Source organism: Rhagoletis zephyria, unplaced genomic scaffold (genome assembly GCF_001687245.7).
Source record: "Rhagoletis zephyria isolate East Lansing unplaced genomic scaffold, Rhagoletis_zephyria_1.1 Rzeph_scaffold_01229, whole genome shotgun sequence".
Taxonomy (NCBI): domain Eukaryota; kingdom Metazoa; phylum Arthropoda; class Insecta; order Diptera; family Tephritidae; genus Rhagoletis; species Rhagoletis zephyria.
In genome coordinates this window covers 124,872-144,361 of record NW_016158313.1, presented here as the reverse complement: position 1 = coordinate 144,361, position 19,490 = coordinate 124,872, and the positions used below count along the sequence as shown (strand labels likewise).

At 37.0% G+C, this 19,490-nt stretch overlaps 1 protein-coding gene across 2 annotated transcripts in view; it reads left to right on the top strand.

Annotated features, from left to right (window-relative positions):
• The first annotated feature begins 9,261 nt into the window (after positions 1-9,261).
• Positions 9,262-19,490, top strand: part of LOC108363261 (lipase 3-like) — a 12,741-nt gene continuing 2,512 nt past the window's right edge. Inside the window, exons 1-2 of one of the 2 annotated variants that reach the window (XM_017616560.1) lie at positions 9,262-9,482; positions 16,638-17,381. In XM_017616560.1, the coding sequence (XP_017472049.1) occupies positions 9,477-9,482; positions 16,638-17,381 (750 nt within the window). In that variant the 5' untranslated portion in view covers positions 9,262-9,476. Of the gene's footprint in view, positions 9,483-10,337; positions 10,698-16,637; positions 17,382-19,490 lie in introns of those variants that run through there. The other variant, XM_017616559.1, reaches the window with a different exon arrangement.

Here is a 19,490-nt window from a genome sequence, read left to right as displayed (position 1 = left end):
TTGCCAATCTAGCCGGTCGGCCCAAAAAGTTCTGGCAACACTGATTCCAGCCAACAAATCTAACACTCCCTATGGTCGAATCCCGTCAATACCACCCATTTTCTGTGGCTACCATTGCATGAAATTGACGACGGCACTCAGAATATTCGGATTTAGCCAAGGTTTAAGAAGCTGTTACAACAAAGTTTTATAATTAAGCGCTACATACATATATTTATGTATGTACATCAATACCGAAATACGCAAACTGTTGTGCATATGTACATACATATGCAAGAATGATAGAATACAAGATTGCGCCAATCGAGCTGAGAGCAACTGGCCGTGACGTCAATAAATACCAGAATGAGAGAGCAAGACGAACTCGACAAGAAAAAGAGGAAGCATCGACCAAAAGGCAGTGTTGCCAAGTTTTGATTTTGAAAAATCACCAAATTTTTATTGGTGTATTTTATGGACTATGTATGAATACATAATTTTATTGTAAGGATGCCGATTCAAAAATCAATGTTTCTTGCACAACGGTCGATTTCTTCTGGCATGATTGAAGGTGCTGCCACATATTTCTTTGTCACTTATGATTGTCACTGTGCCATGATTTTGTTTAAATTTTTGTAAAATTGCTTACCACACTTACGATTGCTATACATTTTTCTTCATTTTTTTAAGATTTTCTAATTTGGTGTCTTCAAACTAAAAACAAAAGCACCAAAAACGCACCAAGCACAAAAGTCAAAAATTTTCGCGTTTTGAATACCCACTAAATTTGGTGCGAAAAGCATGAAGTTGGCAACAGTGAATGTAAACAAAAGTCTTTTATGACGTCAGCGATTGGGTGGATGCTGTCAAATCGACGAAGAGAGGGTTAGCGGTCCGCAAATGGCGCGACCTTTATTTTCTGGATCGTGATACATATGTATGTATGTGCGATTAGAAATACTTTTCCATTACCTGTTAAAATCTTTGGCCTTTTCTAAGCTGCTGAAACCCAAGAATCACTTTGAGTTTACGCGCAATAAAAATGAAGTAAAACTTTATAGATTATTGAGAAATGGTTGAAAAGGTCAAAAGCAACTTAATGTTGACCATCAAGCTAACAGCTGGATGTCATATTTAGTTTCCAATGTGATTGTACGCGTAATTTATGTACGATTTGTAAATGAGTAGAAATCTCCTTCGCTCACTCCTGCGCCAGCAGCGCAGTTGCAAATGCGAACTATATACAAACAATCACACTCGAAGTACATTATAAAAATAAATAAAATAGTTTTTGTGATAAGAAAAAAACAAAGGGGCATCAAAAAGTTTAAATAAAAATTCTGCCTAGTATTTTGCAAGGTCAAATGGAGATAAGATTTGAACTAAAATATAAATTCATTTGCTAAAATGGTAAAAAGTTACACAAGAATCGTAAAGTAATGAAATCGTTGTATAATTGGAGCTTTAAAATGCAGTAATTGGTGACCAAGCTAAACAAAGTAACCATTGGAAAAACATAAATACAATTGACAGTTGTATTTGGAAGAATTTTTATAATCAAGAAAATGTTGGAAAATTTTTTTTTTTCTTTAAATTGATCTACTGTTTCTACTTAGCATATTCCTAGGAGCCAGCGCTTCTTTAAGACATCGAAAGCTAAAGGCTTTGCATATTTAACTCAAAGCGGTCACTGCGGCGAGAAAATATTTGCTAACCAGTCCTTATGAACCATTATGTACCGACGCTAAACTTGTAAAAGAGATGTAAACTATTAATTAGTTTTTATTTACTGTACATAATCATGAAGAACGAAAATATTTTCATTAATTGGAGGTAAATCCTGTGACTTGATTTATGCAAAAAAAGTGTCCTAATTTTTTTTTAGTTGACCACACTTTAGATCTAGGTGTGCGATATATTATCTTAAAACACTTTTTTAATTACTTCTTAAATTTTATTTTACTTTTTTATTCTATTTCGTATTATTTATATTATTATTATTAATTTAAATTTTTAGAGCTTATTTTTATTAAAAATATCTATATAATTAAAATGAAAGAAATAATTGAATGAATCAAAAAAAAAATGTTAAATGAAAGCTCTACTGGCAGTGGGACTCGAACCCACGACCCACAATAATATTTCATACCCAGTTTGTGCCCATAGTTTAAAAAATTAGTATATTCACATGAATCCAGGGTTACAGGGGTTTTTGAGGTCGCTGAATCGAATCGAATCCGAATTTAAAATAGCAAAAAAACAAAATTGCCGATCCAAAATGGCGCCAAAAATTTAAACACAATAATTTTGAGAAAAAAATAATAAAAATAATGGCTTATTATTTAATTATTTAAGAATTTTTGGAGTCGCTTAATTCGAATCTAAAATTGAAAGAACTGTGTTTAATTTGAAAAATATTTATTAAAATCACGTAGTATTGAGTTATACATATTAGGCTTTTTAAATTTGTACTTAAAATTCTGAAATAATATAATCATGTTTACGTGTATCTTACACGAAATTTGATAGAAATTATTGATTAAAAAAAAAAAAATCATCTTCAGATATACTTTCAATGTTAAATGATACAATATCGCGTCTTAAACAAAATGTCGGACACGGTAGTCTTCAATATTTAGTATTATAGTTTAAAATATAATTATTTTGAAATAAACACAAGTGTTATATTGCTGAAACGTGGAGAAAATTACTTATGACTTTTTATTTAAACAGTTTTTATTAAAAAATTCACTTGACTATTGCTTTAAATAGTAATCAGTAATCATATTAAAAATTTTTAAATTATACCTTATATAGAACTCACCTGTAGAACAAAAATTGATCTAACAAAATTAAAATCGATCGCCCCAATGGCTTCTGGCGTTCTTTTAAACTTTAGCGCTACATTTTTATTTCTCAGAGCGCTGCGTCAACTAACACTTTCACACTGAACATACAAACAGGTCCTGTCTTGGACATATTTCGATAGCTGAAACATCATTTTAGCCAGCCCAAGAGAATAAAACCTTAAAATCGAGACTTCATTTTTTTTTATTTATTGGCACGAAATGGCAACCAAATATCACTGTGCGACCTCGCGGCTGGTTAATCCGCATTACTACCGTCTGTCAGGGTGCAATATTTGATCAGATCGCTGTGCCGGATCAAAGTTGTCGTGTGTCGAATCTTTAAGATACAAAGAACATGTGGACATTTTTGCCAACGAAAAAGCATCAAAAATCAACGATTTACCCACATCTTAAATAAAATAATTACACAATATTCCGAAAGACTTCAAAATAGAAGGTAACACTACCTTTCCGATGCAAAAATAATTATCGAAATCGGTTGACGTGGTCCAAAGTTATACGGTAACATACATAAAAAAAAAACACAATAAAAAAATATTCCGACGAACTGATAACCTCCTCCTTTTTTGGAAGTCGATTAAAACCAAGAAAAGAAGTCTACTAGTGCGCATTAAGTTTCTTTTGCATGCTAACAACTGGCGAATTTAACATTGCGATGTCCTATGAAGCCCTAAATTCCAAAATTTTTTATATGAATGTAATTCAAATTGAGCATTTGAAAACATGTTTACATATGTACCTGTGGCGGTAGCTAAGCGTGCATAGGTCAGCTTTGTGCAGATTAAAAGCGTATTTAACGAAAAAACCGTCAAACAAATATTTATTTAAAGTTTTTTTTTTTATTCTTTGAGAGTTTTTTAACACAAAACAGAGAGAGAGTTTTTTAACACAGAACCACAGTTCGCTGCTCTTGAACTGGTGGGGATCTAGGTACTATCGGACGCGTTAATCTTTGGCGATCACCTGCAGAGATGTCTGGGTTTTTGTATTTCTGCAAAATACCGTTACGTGGGAGGTAGGCGTGGTTATTGTGCGACTTGTTCCCATTTTCAATACCATCCGTCCTTATCCCAAGGGAAATACGAGTACAAAGCATCTTTGAGATACATACATATGTATGTATGTATCTCTATTTTTGCTTGAGGTATCGTGTGCACAGGCGGACGGACGGACAGACAGAGGTGTCTTAATCGAATTCTCTTTCCATTCTGAGCATTTTGGTATACATACATACATATGTATATAATACATGTGTCTACATCTACTTCGATTCCTTTAAGCTGTTAAAAACAACCGTTATCTGAACAAAGTTAATGCATATGTATATAATAGGGTGTTCGATTATTCGCATGTTTTCGAAACCAGGTTTTCGGGTTATTCGAAAAATTTAAATTCGAAAAACACGCTTCCCGAACTTAAAATTAATAAAGAACTTACAATAAAACTATTAACAGTAAAGTTAGCTTTTATTAAGCACTTTAAAGTCCAAGGGAAACATGCTTCCCAAAGACTTTCTCGGCTCATGAAAACGGTTCCTGTTTTTTATAAAATGTTTTGTAGAAATATGAGTTAAAGAAAACAATAAATTTTTGAAAACATTTTTAGCACAGATACATTAAGAAAAACTCTACGGAAAAAAATTTTAAAAACTACTCTTGTAAAACGGAGTTTTATGGAAAAAATGTCCTTCGTGAAATTTTTTTCTGAAAATTAACTTTTTCTTTAGGAAAAACATTATTTAGAAAAAATAAATAAAATATTTTTATTAAAAGCAGACCTCAAGAAACAAGAAAGATTTTTAACTATAAGCTTACGGTCTCGAAAAGATTAGCAAAGAGCAAAGCAAAATAAGTTAAAAGTTGTATTTAAATAAAAAGTAAAAAAAATATACTGATTTATACTGAAAAGTTCACGATTGGCCTTATTTTATTTTTTTTAATACTTCATTGCGTTTTTTCTGACATTTTTCAGTATTGCTCTTGCCGCCGTAGCCGAATAATTAGATGTGGCTACTGCCGCTCGCGAGGTGTATGGTTTAATATCTGGTCCCAGCATCATAAAAAAAAAATTCTTTTAAATAGCGGCCGCCCCTCGGCAGACAATGGCAAACCTCCGAGTGTACGTCTGAGCTTCTTAGGAGGTGGAGTAAAGGTGTATATTAGGGATATATTTTTAAAACTATTTGGGAGTTTCCCTTAAATTGGAAAAAGACTTTAAAACTTCGAAAAACTAAAAACTTTTATTGGGAATCAAAATTTGTATGAAATGAAAAATTCGGTTCATTCGACAAAAAAAAAATCCGGTTTATTCAATAATTGGAAAATCAAGATTTCAAAATAGCCGCCTATAGATATCCAAAAAATCGCATGGAAACTGGTTCGGTAAAATCAAGTCAATCCCCCTAATATGTATACTCTTGTGCACAAGTGTGCTCGAATCATAAATTATTGCGCATCACTCTGTTTTACAGATTTTGCTGCGACGTTAATACGTTGGCAAAACAATAACACAAAAATACTTTAAATGAGCGATTGGGAATGCGTTGGCTGAATATTTCGCAACAAAAAATAATAATGTGATAAAAAATGTAAAATATAGGAAGCCATACTACATAAATATTTCGCACACGATCTTCAAAAGTGACACAACTCAAAATTTGGCATTTTTGAAATAATGTACTAAAAATGTACGCAGAGCTTTTATTTACCTTCCAACAAATTTTTGTTATAATATGTTAAAAAAAAAACCTAAGGTAAAATCCCCTTTGCCCATATGATTAGCATGTGCTAAGAAATAGTTTTTCGCATTTTCTGACGAACGTGTAATTTTGAGTTGTGTCACTTTTGAAGATCGTGTGCGATATTTAAGTATGTACACATGTAAACACGTTCACACATACATACGTCCATCATATGTACAATACGCGATAAATATAACAACGAATCCGAGTAAACACTAGGCACAAGTGTAATCGAAAGATCTAAATAAAATTACAACGAACGCATAAACGTAGCATACACACCCACTTCAGTGCAAAGAGTAGTTAGTGGGAGTTGGTCAAAGAGATGAGAGTAGAGAAATGTTTACTTGAGCAGTCAACTCACAATCAACACTGCTGAGCAACAGCTGATTGTTGGAATTTATTGTATGAACAACGGTCAACCAAAATTAAAAAATTCAAACCTGCATGCAATTAAATAGCAGAAGAGAAGTACCTAGTTAAAAAAGTGTATGTACTTTGCTTATAATTTAGAACTGTAGAACTGTGTTTATAAGAATGAAATGGTTTGGCAACTAAAGCCAATTTCGATCCCTTATGAGTTGAGGTAAACACCAACGCTTTTTACAATGGAGGAGTGTAGCATTGAAATCATTGTAAAGGGTTTCAAAAATCAAAGCTGTTAGGCTATTCAAGCATCAAACATTTTCACATGAAAAATATGGCGAACTTATTGGCTTCAAAGAAATTCGACTGCATTTTTTCTATCATCCTTTACGGTGCGCATTATGCTATGGACAACGCTTGGACATATGAAAATTCCGTTAGTCCAGTGTTCCTTTTTGAAATCAGACTCCTCGCCAGAATTGCAGTCAAGAGCGGATGTGAAACCGTACAGGTCCTCGTCACCGGTAGACATACGCTGAAACCGGGTAATGCTCAGAACTTTGGAAGTCTCGCGTTATCCAGAGCCTTCCGCTCGCGGTTTGGTCTTAAAAAGATCCAGCTAGGCTGATCATCGTTATGGGTCATATGACAGCTTGATCTAGTCCTGATGGTATTTAAAAAAAGGAGAGGGGTTTAGGCAACAGTTTTCTTTCAGATGTGGATGTCTAAAGTAACTTGCTTTAATAAACCGCAAAAGCTGGCGGATCCAGAACCTAATTGGCTTAGAAGTGACTCCCTGTTTTTATGCACAGTGGCAACCACCCAATTAGCTATTAATCTAAAATTTTATTGGTAATTCCGGGGCCAGGCGTCATCCCTACATGCCGTCCCGTCTTGTTATCCGAAACTACGTTCCCTCCTAGAGTAGAGAAGTGTTTACATGACTAGCCAACTCACAAACAGCACTGGAAGTAAATTTGCGGTAATCGTATTTAACTCCCAATTCAGTGTAGCCAAGATTTTTTATGGTATCTTCGTGGGAGAGGAGTATCTTGTCGATTTTATCTGCGTTCACCATCATTCCTGGTTATTGTTGTTGTGGTTGTAATGGCTCTACTAAGCCCAGCCTAAATTGGCTAGTCTAGCAATCTTTTTCATCAAGCTGAACTAACTGTAGGCTCAGGATTATTATTGTTTCTACGGCGTGGGATCAAGTGTGGTATTAGCTGAGTGGGTTTGAGTGTGCTGGGGATGAGATGGCTGATGTTTGGGGGAAGCCTCACAAGCCGGACATATATGTAGTACATGTCTGCATATTTGGTATGTCGAGGTCGAGTTTGTAGGGATACGAGTTCAGTCAACTGCGGAATCCAAATCTGAACTGTGCCATAATTACACAGTTACGTCGTCTTAAATGGGTGATGATTGGGCTCCAATTATCATATTCATTGGGCGTTGTCACTGCAGATGCTAATGGACTCTCTCTGAATGTCATTTATCACTTGTAGGTACTCCTTCGGGGGCAGTCTTAGTGTTACGTATGTCTGGATCTCGGAGGAGGAGGTTTTGGTTCCGAGCGCCTTTGGAAAATAAATTCTTATTTTAGATGTTGCTCGGATCAGTTATCGGGTCCAGGGCCTGCAGAGTGGTATTATGGATATTTAGCCACTGGGATACAGCGGCCGGCTGCTGCTTGCTGAGTATTAAATTGTGCTCTCCGACTGGGAGCATTGAGGCCTTGCTAGGTGGTCAGGTGGTCGTCAGGCAACATCAAAAGGCATCCCGTTGCAGTCTGGAGCACGGTGACTCGATTTGAATTTAGGTTCTTTTGCGATCTCATCTTGTTTTGATCGAAGAACCCTACCATTACTGGTCGAGCCGCCCACAAGTCATTATTTTCTCAACACAGACGCGTATGTTAAGCTGTTAAGCTTTGCAGGTAATACAAAAAAATAAGTGAGCCTTAGTTAGGATAGTTCGTCTGACAAATCTGAGATAGAACAGTTGGTCTAACCGCGCTAAGTTAGTACAGAGTAAGGTTTGTTCATCGAGGTCCCCTAGGCTTTCCAACGGCCTTCAAGATAGATTAGATTGATGGCTATCGACCAGTTGAAATGAAGTAGCCTGGGGCCATCGTTAATTTCAGCTATTCTGAAACTCCCATGAATAGTTTAATCCGAAAAGCTCTAAAAGCGCAACTTACCGTCGATAGATAACACAGGTCCACAAAAAAAATCGATGAAAGGTTCCTTTGACCAAACCTAGTATATCGTCGTTTAAACTACAAAACCGCGTATAGTCATTCTGCAAAACCGCGTAACTGACATTAGCTGCCGAGAATTGGATTTGCTCACACAAGCTCTTGGCTCAATCCTTATCCATTCGTCCTGAAATATACTGGCCATTTTGAAATATGAGTGCTTTTACTCTGTAGAAGATAATTTACATAATTCACATACACGGTTTTGCATTATCTTGATACGCGGTTTTGCATTTTGTTGATACGCGGTTTTGTACTTTAAACGACGATGTGCTTTTGGGCTCGCTGAATACGAATCTGAAGTCCGGTTTGCTCCATCACGTCTAGATTTTCTCCTAACCTGTAATCCAAGGTGTTTATTGAGGTTAGGAAAAAATCTAGACGTTATGGAGCAAAACGGACTTCAGATTCGTGTTCAGCGACCCCAAAAACACTAGGTTTGGTCAAAGGAACCTTTCATCGATTTTTTTTGTGGACCTGTGTAATTATTTCCTCTCCACACTTGTTGAGTCACTGCTATTTTTCTGCGCGCAACTGATACAACAAATCAAAACAAACATCTATTTAAGCGCTGTTTAGACTGACAGCAATAACACAATCGAACTGTTCGAAAATAAATCAATTATATGTAGAAATAATAACGAATCAATAACGAAAAAAAGCGAAACTCTTAGTGGTAAATAATTTAAAAATATAAAATAATAAAACTAAACTGCTGAGCAACAACATAAAAATATAATATTAGCAATAAAACAAAAACAACGAACATCAATAAAAGCAGAAGAAAGTCCAAGCTCTTCAGAAAGTTAAGATGTCTGTATAAAAACAAAGCAATCAAATTATTCAAAACATAACACAATTCAAAAAACACTAAAAACTAAAAATACTAGAAATAAACAAAACACATAAAAATAAAGGGACGCATAAACAATAGAAATACATACATACATACATAAATACGTAGTAACAACGAAGTCTCCGAATGTGTGAGAATGATCGCCGGCGCTGCTAGCAGGTTCGCTGACGTAGCTAAAGCAACTATACCAGCTATTAGCACGCAACAGTCGAACAAGTCCGGCCGTGCCAGATAGTCACAAAACACGGCAAGCGCTAAAGTGATGTTAAACCAATTGATGTTTAAAATAAATAAAATCGTTTAAGTAGTCTTTGTCGTCGTCAACCGCCGATACGAACTGGATTTAACAAAGTATCGGTACAGTATTTAGGTCAGCTGCTCAGGCAGGCCAACTAAGGAATATATATGTACGTAAGTATATTGGAATTGGCGATTGCGAAATCAACAAGCTGTGCGGCATTTAGAGCACTTCGGTGTTGAAGTTTAAAGGGCTGTGGGCCAAGGTAGCTGTACAAAGGCGAGACCCAAGACAATCAAATCGATAACGGCTGGAGAGATTAGAAGGATTTAAGCTGAGCGAAGGTACTAAAAGACTCCCTGCTTAAGTTTAGCGAAATATGTACTTGGAAACCCGAGGAGCCAAATTTTGAACGCAAAGGCTAACTAACGAAAAGTTTTGCGATAAATGCACCAATATATTATTTATAAAATAGCTAGTAAAATGGGAATCTAAACTAAAAAATCGTAATACACAAAACAGAATTTAAAAACAAAACTGTCATCGAACAGGTCATTCCTTAAACAGTACGAGCTACGCAACGAATACCAAGGAAACACCGGCACACGCACCAGCAACCTCGCCAGCCATAAAAAATTAATCAATCGAACGTATGACTGACTCTTGACTCACAACTGCGAACAGCTAGGCAACCGCGGCTTCAACAGCTGATCAGTGGAAGAAAAGAAAAAACAACGACAAACAAGAAAAACTCGCCAGCATATTACGAGAAATACCGCTATCAACACGCATAGCGCCGCGCAAAAATATGAAAACGTGAATGACAAAAACACTAAATAAAATAAATAAATTGAAATCGAAAAAAAAAACATTTTGTGCAAATTCAAGTTATTTTGGTAGACTACATTTATTACAGGAATTTAGTGGATGAAAAAAATAAACACGCACCACGTTACAAAATAAAGTAATAAACGAAGAGTGAGCTAATGCGAAAAAATTGCAAAAATTGAGAGATAAAAAAATTAAAAAAAAAACAGTTTGCAAAGGCTGCAAAAAAAAAACAAGAAACAACAAAAAATCGTAAACATTTTTATGAACATTTACAGTTACGCTTTGCCAAGTGTGGAGTAATTTGTAATTGTTACAAGCTACGCGCAATATTTTTTTTGTATTTTATTAATTTACACCTACCAAAAAAAACAAAAAACACGCTTTAATAAAATAGTGTGATGATGTCGCCATCAGATAGCGTGCTGCAACGTTTGCTTGCCAAACAAAACAATAACAACAACTACGTAACACAAAATTTAAACTGGCTAACATATCTTACGATGCTGCTGATGCTCTTCGATATGCAGTTCAAGCGTGCGGAAGCGCTTAAAGTGACGGTAAGTTGCATGCCAGCAAAAAAAAAATGCATTTCATTATTTACATAAATGAATGTTTAAAATTTGAAATAGATAGTACAAACACACATGCGCATGTGCATACTACATATATATAGATAGATGTACATTAGACTGTGTCAAATAAAACGACTTTATTTAACCGACTTCAAAAAATGGAGCAAGTTATCAATTCTTCGGAATTTTTTTTGTATGTATCACAAAAAAAAAAACAAAAACCAATCAGATTATTGCAAATTTTGGAAAATGGGCGTGGTACCGTGCGCTTCTGACACATAAGTACATCTCGTTAACCGATTTATCAATATCTACGAAACTCGGTGGAGTTATTGCCCTTGGTACAGAAAACTAATATGTTGAACATTTTGGAAAACGAGATAACGACACTTGCAGAAATACGTAAACTCCTATACATATTGCAATAATGAATAAGGATGCTAATTTTAAATTAATACTTACAACAATATCTTAACAAGAAATATGCAAGACTATTATGGAATTTCGGAAAATGGGCACTACGCCGCCCACTTATGACTACATGTGTATGTAAGTTCATATCGGTAAACGCTTTATCGCTTTCTACCAAGCCCAGTTAAATTAAATATTTCGTTAAGTCTAATTGTGAGCATATTATCAAGAAAAATCTAAATCTGGGGAAAACCCCAGGGTATGAATAATCGCCTCGACAATATCCTGCTGAGATTGTGCGATATCGTCAACTCAAATCACGTAACAGTTACAGTAACACGTAACAGCAACACAAATACATGAATCAGTGTTTTGACAAAATCGTTTTGTCAGAATCGTTTGAACGACTATCGTTTTAAAGTTACGTGATTCATGCCCAGCTTTTCATGTAGTTTACAGAAAGGTAAAAGAACTATATTTAATACGTGCGCCCGATGTATAAAGTTCGGTTTCGCCCAAAATTATACTTAATTACTTAATATTTGTTATACATATTTATTAAAAAAAAATTTTTTTACATTGAAAAATCTTATTTCCGTTAACTGAAAATGAAGATAAAGGGCTGAAATTTTGCCAGTTTTTTTTTTATGGCCGACAACAAAATTTTCATATGGGACCGAAAGAAAAAAAATAGTCGCTTGACACAGTCTAATGCATGTACATACATACGTAAATACGTTAAGGAAAGTGTTGTGACCAGCTGGCAGTCGAAAAAAGAGCAAAAAATTGAACAAAATAGCATTAAATTATCACATTTCCGTTTGACTGCGCAGCTGGGTAATTATTGGTTGCTTTTAGGGGGCTCGTCCAGAAACAGACCTTCAAATATACATACATAGATGACATATGATGTGCTTGTGTTTTTATGTTTTGGGAGCGCCACTAGAATAGATACCCAGTACGAACAGAAACTAGTTTATTGATGTTCAACCAGTTTTTTACCGACCACAACAAATTGAAGATCTGACTTTCTTCCTTGGAACGAACTGTATACTTTAACATGGCGATGTCGTAGGAAGCAGTCAATTATCCGAATTTGAATTTGAAGATCTGACTTTCTTCCTTGGAACGAACTGTATACTTTAACATGGCGATGTCGTAGGAAGCAGTCAATTATCCGAATTTGAATTTGATTTCAACTACTTTAAGATGTACATATTTGGCTTAAATCACTTCAAAGTCAGTATGTTTCTTTTGCAGATGTCTTTTCAACCAATTCAAATTACTTACTATTAAATGCTGAAATAGTTAATTGCCCAAAGTTAGATGATTTTTCAACCAATATTGAAATATGTAAATGTATGCAAATGTATCAAAAGTGTAAGCATTTGGTTTATCGCATGGAGGCTGCTAGATGATTATACATCAATTTGAAGTTAGTTGCTACGTAAGCAGAAATAAATTATTTTTTCTGAGGTAGTTGGTAGCTATGCCGTGCTGGGTACATACATGAGATACTTTAAATATACATACATACTTATATCGCATTTTGGGGTGCAGCGAAGGGTCTAGAAAAAATACCAATGCCTTAATAAGCACTACATACATACAAATGTACCTGGATCGCATCAATATGAAAATTAATTCGTTCTCTTCAAGTTCATGTCAAACATACATACATACATATGTAAGTACATACACCTGCGTTCAACTAATTAGAACCAAAATTCAAAATGATATTGTTTGCAAATTATGTTTATTTATTTTTTTTATATTAATAATTATCATTTAAAATATAATTCAATCTGTAACTGAAACCACTTGCTTGCGAATTTTGCAAAAAAATTTATCAAATTTCAAAAAATTGCCATCGAAATTTCCAAATTTTTAATCAGAATATTTAGAAAATTTTCGGGTATGCAGTTATGTAGCCCATTCAAATCAACATATCGAGAGCTAATCGCCAAAAAAACGTAAGCGACATTATTTTCACAATTTAATTTTTGATGCAGAAATGCATTTAGATTAGAGATTCTCGTAGACCTCTTTCAAAAATTTACTGGTTTCGGTAGACCCCCTGCTGATACATTTATAAATATTCCCAAAGCTCATAAAAAAATCAAATGGGAAGATTAGATCTAACTATGTAAATTTGCATCGCGGGAGAATTCAAAAACTAAACTCGGATTGGCCAAAATAAAACTAAAATATTTTCTTATGTTCTATTTATAAAAATAATGTGATTACACACTTGCAGGTTTCAAAAAATAGAGTTCGTAAATCCATCAAAATACTCTCTCGATCCCTCATGACCAGGGCTCGGAATCTCATGGAAATGCATGTTTTTATTGGGCATGTTAAAATCGAAATGGTTAAGTTATCTTTACGAATCATGAAATTTTCTTTGAAATGGCATTCAATCGTTAGTGTATATTTTGCAGAAAATGAATGACTTTGCATATTTTGCAAAAAATACCTATTTCTGCATATTTATTGCGCATAAGTATTTTACAATAAATGTGGTTTTTGAATATTTTTGCTTTTTCTCATTTACAACCATTTAAATTTAGGGCGAAATCTCTTGCCAAAAAAAATCCATATAATTTTTTCTTAAATATTCATCTGAATATCTTCTCGGATAGCCAAGCGGCCATGGAGGTACTCTCTTCTACCTCTGTTAGATCTCAACTAGTGGAAGACTGTAGGAGCGAGCTGGCCTATACATATTTCTGATCAATACGAAATTACCCTAATATGGTTCCTGGGTCATAGGGACATTTACGGAAACGTGGCAGCGGACGAACTAGCAAGTTGCGGCTCCGCACTGAATGTGTTCCACGCGGTGGACATGGGCGCTTCGCTCAGGGAGATAAAAGCAACAATTACCGAAATTTATCACTCCAAGGCTAAGCAGATGTGGAACCGTACAGCATTACCCGGCAATTCTTTTTGTGCTACGACCCACTTAGACGAAAGCTCTCTTAGGAATGAGCAAAGAAGCACTGGTCCTTTGGTGTACACTGCCGAAACAAAGTATTGGCACAGCAAACTTTTCACAATATATGCAACCATTTTTATTCTAATATTTTTCTGATGGCGACATCGATGGCCGAAGGTGGGAGTGCTAAAACTGGTCGCGGACCGAGGAATGCTTGGTCTGGCCAAATGGTCAGATGTCTCATAACCAGGTACTCCAGAGTGACCTGGCACCCAGAGTGATACAACCTCGTTATGTTCACCATCATATTTTAGTCGAAACTTGCATTGCCGAACTAGTGTGGAAGTACTTAAATAGAGGGCTGGTCAGTGCCTTAAGTGGACCTTGGTTGTCACTGCAGACATATAAACTCCTTCCCCTCCACCTATGTTGCACCACGTAGTCCATGGCTTTGAGTATTGTAATTACCTCAGCCTAGATGACCGAAGCATATTATCCCCAAACATAAAAGTGAAGCTTATCCCCATTAACTTCGAAAAAGACCCCAAATCATGACCCAGAGTCAGTTTTGGAGCCATCAGTGAAGGTTCTACGATGTTGAGTCTGGTCTCAGTAATGGAATTAAACCAGCATTCAGTCTCAAGAAACTCATAATCATAGAATCTCTTCAACAAAGGTAATGGTGGCGTACTATACTGTAGGATTGAAAAGAGACAAGTGCTTAAATCTCTGCCGCCAGCAATTTCCGCCGCGTCCACTCAGTGTTATACCAATATCCGGTTATTTTTAGTCTGCAGGTGGCCTTTAAGGCTTCCCCACCTATGAAAACACAAAGTGACGGTAACTGCAGCAGTGCGTCAAGAGCACTATACACCACTCAAAAAAATTAAAGTTAAATAAAGAGGCTATTTATCAAGCAACCATTTTGGTTCTTCACTATCGAAACCAGATAAATTTTCGTGCACACCCACTTACAACTCATGGACCCCCAAATTTTTTTCACACCAACGTAGACCCCCGTAGACCCTCGTCGAGTCTCCCGTGGACCCCCGTCGACCCCCGTCGAGTCTCCCGTGGACTACCGTCGAGTCTCCCGTGGACCCCCGTCGCGTCTCCCGTGGACCCCTAGTGGTCCACCTGGACCACTTTGGGAATCACTGATTTAGATGCTCTATGAACATTTCTGCATCAGAAAGAAAACTTTGAAAAAAATGTCGCTTACGTCTTTTTAGCGGTTAGGGCTCAATATAGATTTAAAGAACTAGAGTAATCGGCGTATCTCTATTCCCGCTGTATAACTCAAATTCCCAAAGTTTCCAGCACCCACGAACTTTGGTCTCCACCACCAAAGTGCGGAATATTCGCTCAATGCCATAGGGATTCATGCTCCTCTTCATGTAGCAGCTTCTTCTTCTGCAGAAGTCACTACAAAGCAACCCGAGCTATTACGATCTTTTCATGTTCCATTCTGGTTAACAGAATTTTGTCTTATTGCCGGCTCTCTCTCGCAAGTAACGAACGTCACGCGCAACTTTAGTGCCCCTGTTTGCAAGCTCGTTCACCATATCATTGCCTGGTATGTGCCGATACCTATAACCAGTGAATAATGAATTCCTGTTTACTTGCGAGTTCGGCTTGGAAGACACTGCAATGTCCTAGGAAGCGGAAATACTTTTGTATACCTAGTTGGTCCGAGGACACGCCTCCGTCGATCTTGTCCAACATGAATCCATCAGAGTAAAACCGATTAGTCGGTGAGTCCCAGAACGTCCTGGGTCTTTTTTTCCCTGCTCGGGATTCATACTTTATACACTTTATCGAATTTAATGTGATTGCCATGCAGAAGGCCGTATTTTCCGGCCGGCGAAGTCTATTAAAAATGTAAGTGTGACCAAAATGATTCGCTCTATAGCTGGGTAATTTTGGCGCTTATTTGCGCATATTTTAGTTTAATAGTGATTGATTTCTTAGCTTAAATGGACTACCTCTTCATATAACAGTATACGCCTAATCACAACAGTAATATACCAACTAGGGACTATGATCCAATTACGCCCGATTAAAAATAATAGATTGGTGCACACACACATAGGGGAGGGACCTACAGTTTTACGCCGACTCCGAACGGCGATTGTATTTTTATGGGAAGTTGTCTTTCATGGCATAAATTCACTCAGAAGTTTGCCATTGCCTGCCGAGGGACGACCGCTATTAGAAAAAACTTTTTATTTTTCGTTTTTTTTTATGTTAGTCTGAAACTGGTGTCGATCCCAGGCCCTGCAAAATGGTAGTTCGCACTTCTAACCACTACACCACAGCGGCCGCCCGATCGCTTCTTTAGAAATATAACAGGCTATTGAGCTTTCCACCATTGATATTGTTTGTATTTTCTAGTAAATAGTACAGGTTCCGTTTTGCTTGGGTTTACACCTCGAGCGGAATCCTCGGCTCACTTTTTCTGAGTTTATTACCTTTTATAGCCTTTAAACCTTTTCGCACATTGTGTGTAATTTTCAACTACTTTTTTATAATCAATCCTAATATACTTTTCATTTTTTTCTTCACCTCTTTTTCAGCCCAAAATGATATCCAATCACAATTACCCAGTCGAAGAACACATAGTTCATACACCAGATGATTACATACTAACAGTTTACCGAATACCCGATTCGCCAAAGTTGCGTAGCACAGCGAATTCTACAGCTATTGCGCGCACCTCCAAACCGGTCGTCTTTCTTCAGCATGGTATTCTTTGCGCCTCGGACGATTGGATACTCAACGGTCCAGATACATCGCTGGCATATATGTTCGCCGATTCGGGTTATGATGTGTGGCTGGGCAATGCGCGTGGGAATACCTATTCACGCCAACACAAATACAAGCATCCAGATTCATCAGATTTTTGGAATTTCAGTTGGCATGAAATCGGCATCTACGATTTGGCTTCAATGCTGGATTATGTGCTGGCTGTAACGAATGAAACTGCTGTGCATTTTGTTGCGCACTCACAAGGTACAACCACATTCTTCGTTCTCATGTCCACACTGCCTTGGTACAATGAGAAGGTGAAGACAGTGCATCTGCTGGCGCCTATCGCCTTTATGCGCTATCATTCGTTTATGCTCTCCAAATTGGGTGGACTCTTTTTGGGTTATCCAACCTTCTTGAGTTGGGTGCTAGGCGGTATGGAGCTACTGCCAATTACCAGTGTACAGAAGCTTTTGTGTGAATATGTGTGCTCGGTGGGGTCTACGTTCCGATTTTTGTGTTCGGGGATTTTGGATTTCATCGGCGGCTGGGGTACACGGCATTTGAATCATGTGAGTAGAGAAATGAAAAAACTTAAATACTGTAAATTTTAAAGTTATGTACCTAGGAGAAAGGCAATTTTAGTGCCGCTACAACCATGAATTTCTCATTCACTTAAGTCATCTGGGGATGTCTAACGATATAAACCCCGAGATTAAAGGTTTCAAAAAAGCCGAAGCAACAAACTTATTATTTAGATGGATTTGAAGTTTATTAAATTCATCTTGAATAGGTAAGCGTTGGATAGAGATATCTTCTCTACAGAAACTGCGTCTATTTTTGTGTGCTGTTTGTGAATTTTTTGCGGCTAAGCGGCTGAAACGCACTCTCCTAGAGACCTTTAATAAGGCTGCTTGCGTTCAATGAATATGTTAGCCATTAAGTTAGGTTGTATTACAAAAGAAAGTGCCTAACTGCCTTAGGACAGTATTGATTTCGAGATAAGGGCCAAAATCACGATATCCCTGATCGAACGATTACTTGTTTCGAATCGAATAAAATAACACAGCAACTAATTATGCATACAAATTCGAAATTTAAATTCGCTTTTAATTATAGCAGAGTGACACAGGGTAGGGTGGCCCAGCGGCTTAAAGACATTGCCAGAGTAACAATTTCTGTTAGTACAGCAAATTCACATGGACAAATACGGTACAAGGCCTCTCTAACTCGTATATTCTATTAGACGTTGATTGTTCAACTGCATCCGGAACCCAAATTCTTCCTTGGAATCCGGAAGTTTCGGATGTTACTCAAACCTAAGGTCTTTCGAATTAGAGGTATCGGTGTCATTCCGGTTGCTTCTTCATACTATAAGCTCTTGAATGATGAGTATCAACTCACAACGGAGTTCTCTTGTCGTTCTTTTATCTAGTATTTAGAGATGTGTGAGATACTGTCATGAGACCACTTACCGACTGTGGACTTCGGTGGTTCAAGTCCAGTTCAGTGCAGCACATTGACTACGCAGACGACGCGGCGCCTCGGCTTTATGATCTGCCTTATATAGGCAACACGGTACGAAGAGAACCTAAGGAGAAAGGTTTAAGAATGAGCTTTAGTAAGACCAATGTTCCAAGTGTGCCAGCGAAGTATTGGGGGATGGTGAGGAATTTTGCATACATTGACAACGAAGTTACCCCCAATGGCGGTGCTGACGAAGACATCGACCGCTGCGAAACAACAAGCTGAGCTCTCGATACTGTTGTTTGGCAGTTCCACTTGGAAACTCACTTCTGCAATAACCAGGAGCCTGCATGTTTTCTTAAACAGCTGTCTTACAATGGTACTCCGATTTTTAGTAAAACAATCTCAAAGGAGCAGTTTCTCTTAAAGGTTAACGTTTGACGATTGACGTTTGAATTCGAAGAATCCCCTAATCGGTAGTAGGTGCCCTATGTCCCGCCTGGGCTTGTGTGTTCTATTCAAATGTAACTCCTTCTACTGCAGTTTCGAGCGCAATGGCAGTCCAATTGCTCGAAAATTAAGTAGCTGTCCGTGGAGGACTTGTTTCCTTCTTCTTAATTAGAGTATAACGGAGATGACGGCATGCCTTCCGACGTTTTTCACCTTCTTGACATATCTATGTAGTTTTATTACCATGTTGGCTTTTAAGCTTGTAGTGAACCGAAACTCTTTCAGAATTTTTGAGTTGGCGACGCACTTAGGCGATGTTTCGGTGGATATAAAAAAGGAAAAGGTAAAATAATGGTCGACTTCGGCTATGCACCATGCTTTTTCAAGCAGTGATGGGCATACCTAAATACTTTTGTACTTAAAGTACCACTTTGGGTACTAAATACACAAATACTTAGTATTTTGAGATGACTAAATACCCAAGTACTATTTACTTAGGTATTTAGGAGCTGCTAAATACCCAAGTACTATTTACTTAGGTATTTAGGAGCTGCTAATACCAAAGTACAAATACGAAGGTATTTAGTGAGCGCTAAATACTCTGGTCCAAAGTACTCAGGTACCTTGGGGATGCAAAATACTTTCACTAAAGTACCAAGGTATTTAGTCGATGGCTAAATACTTTCAAACTAAATACTGTATAGTTTAGGAGAAATTTAGAGAATTGACACCTCACCTTACATTCACCTCAACTTACTTTACCA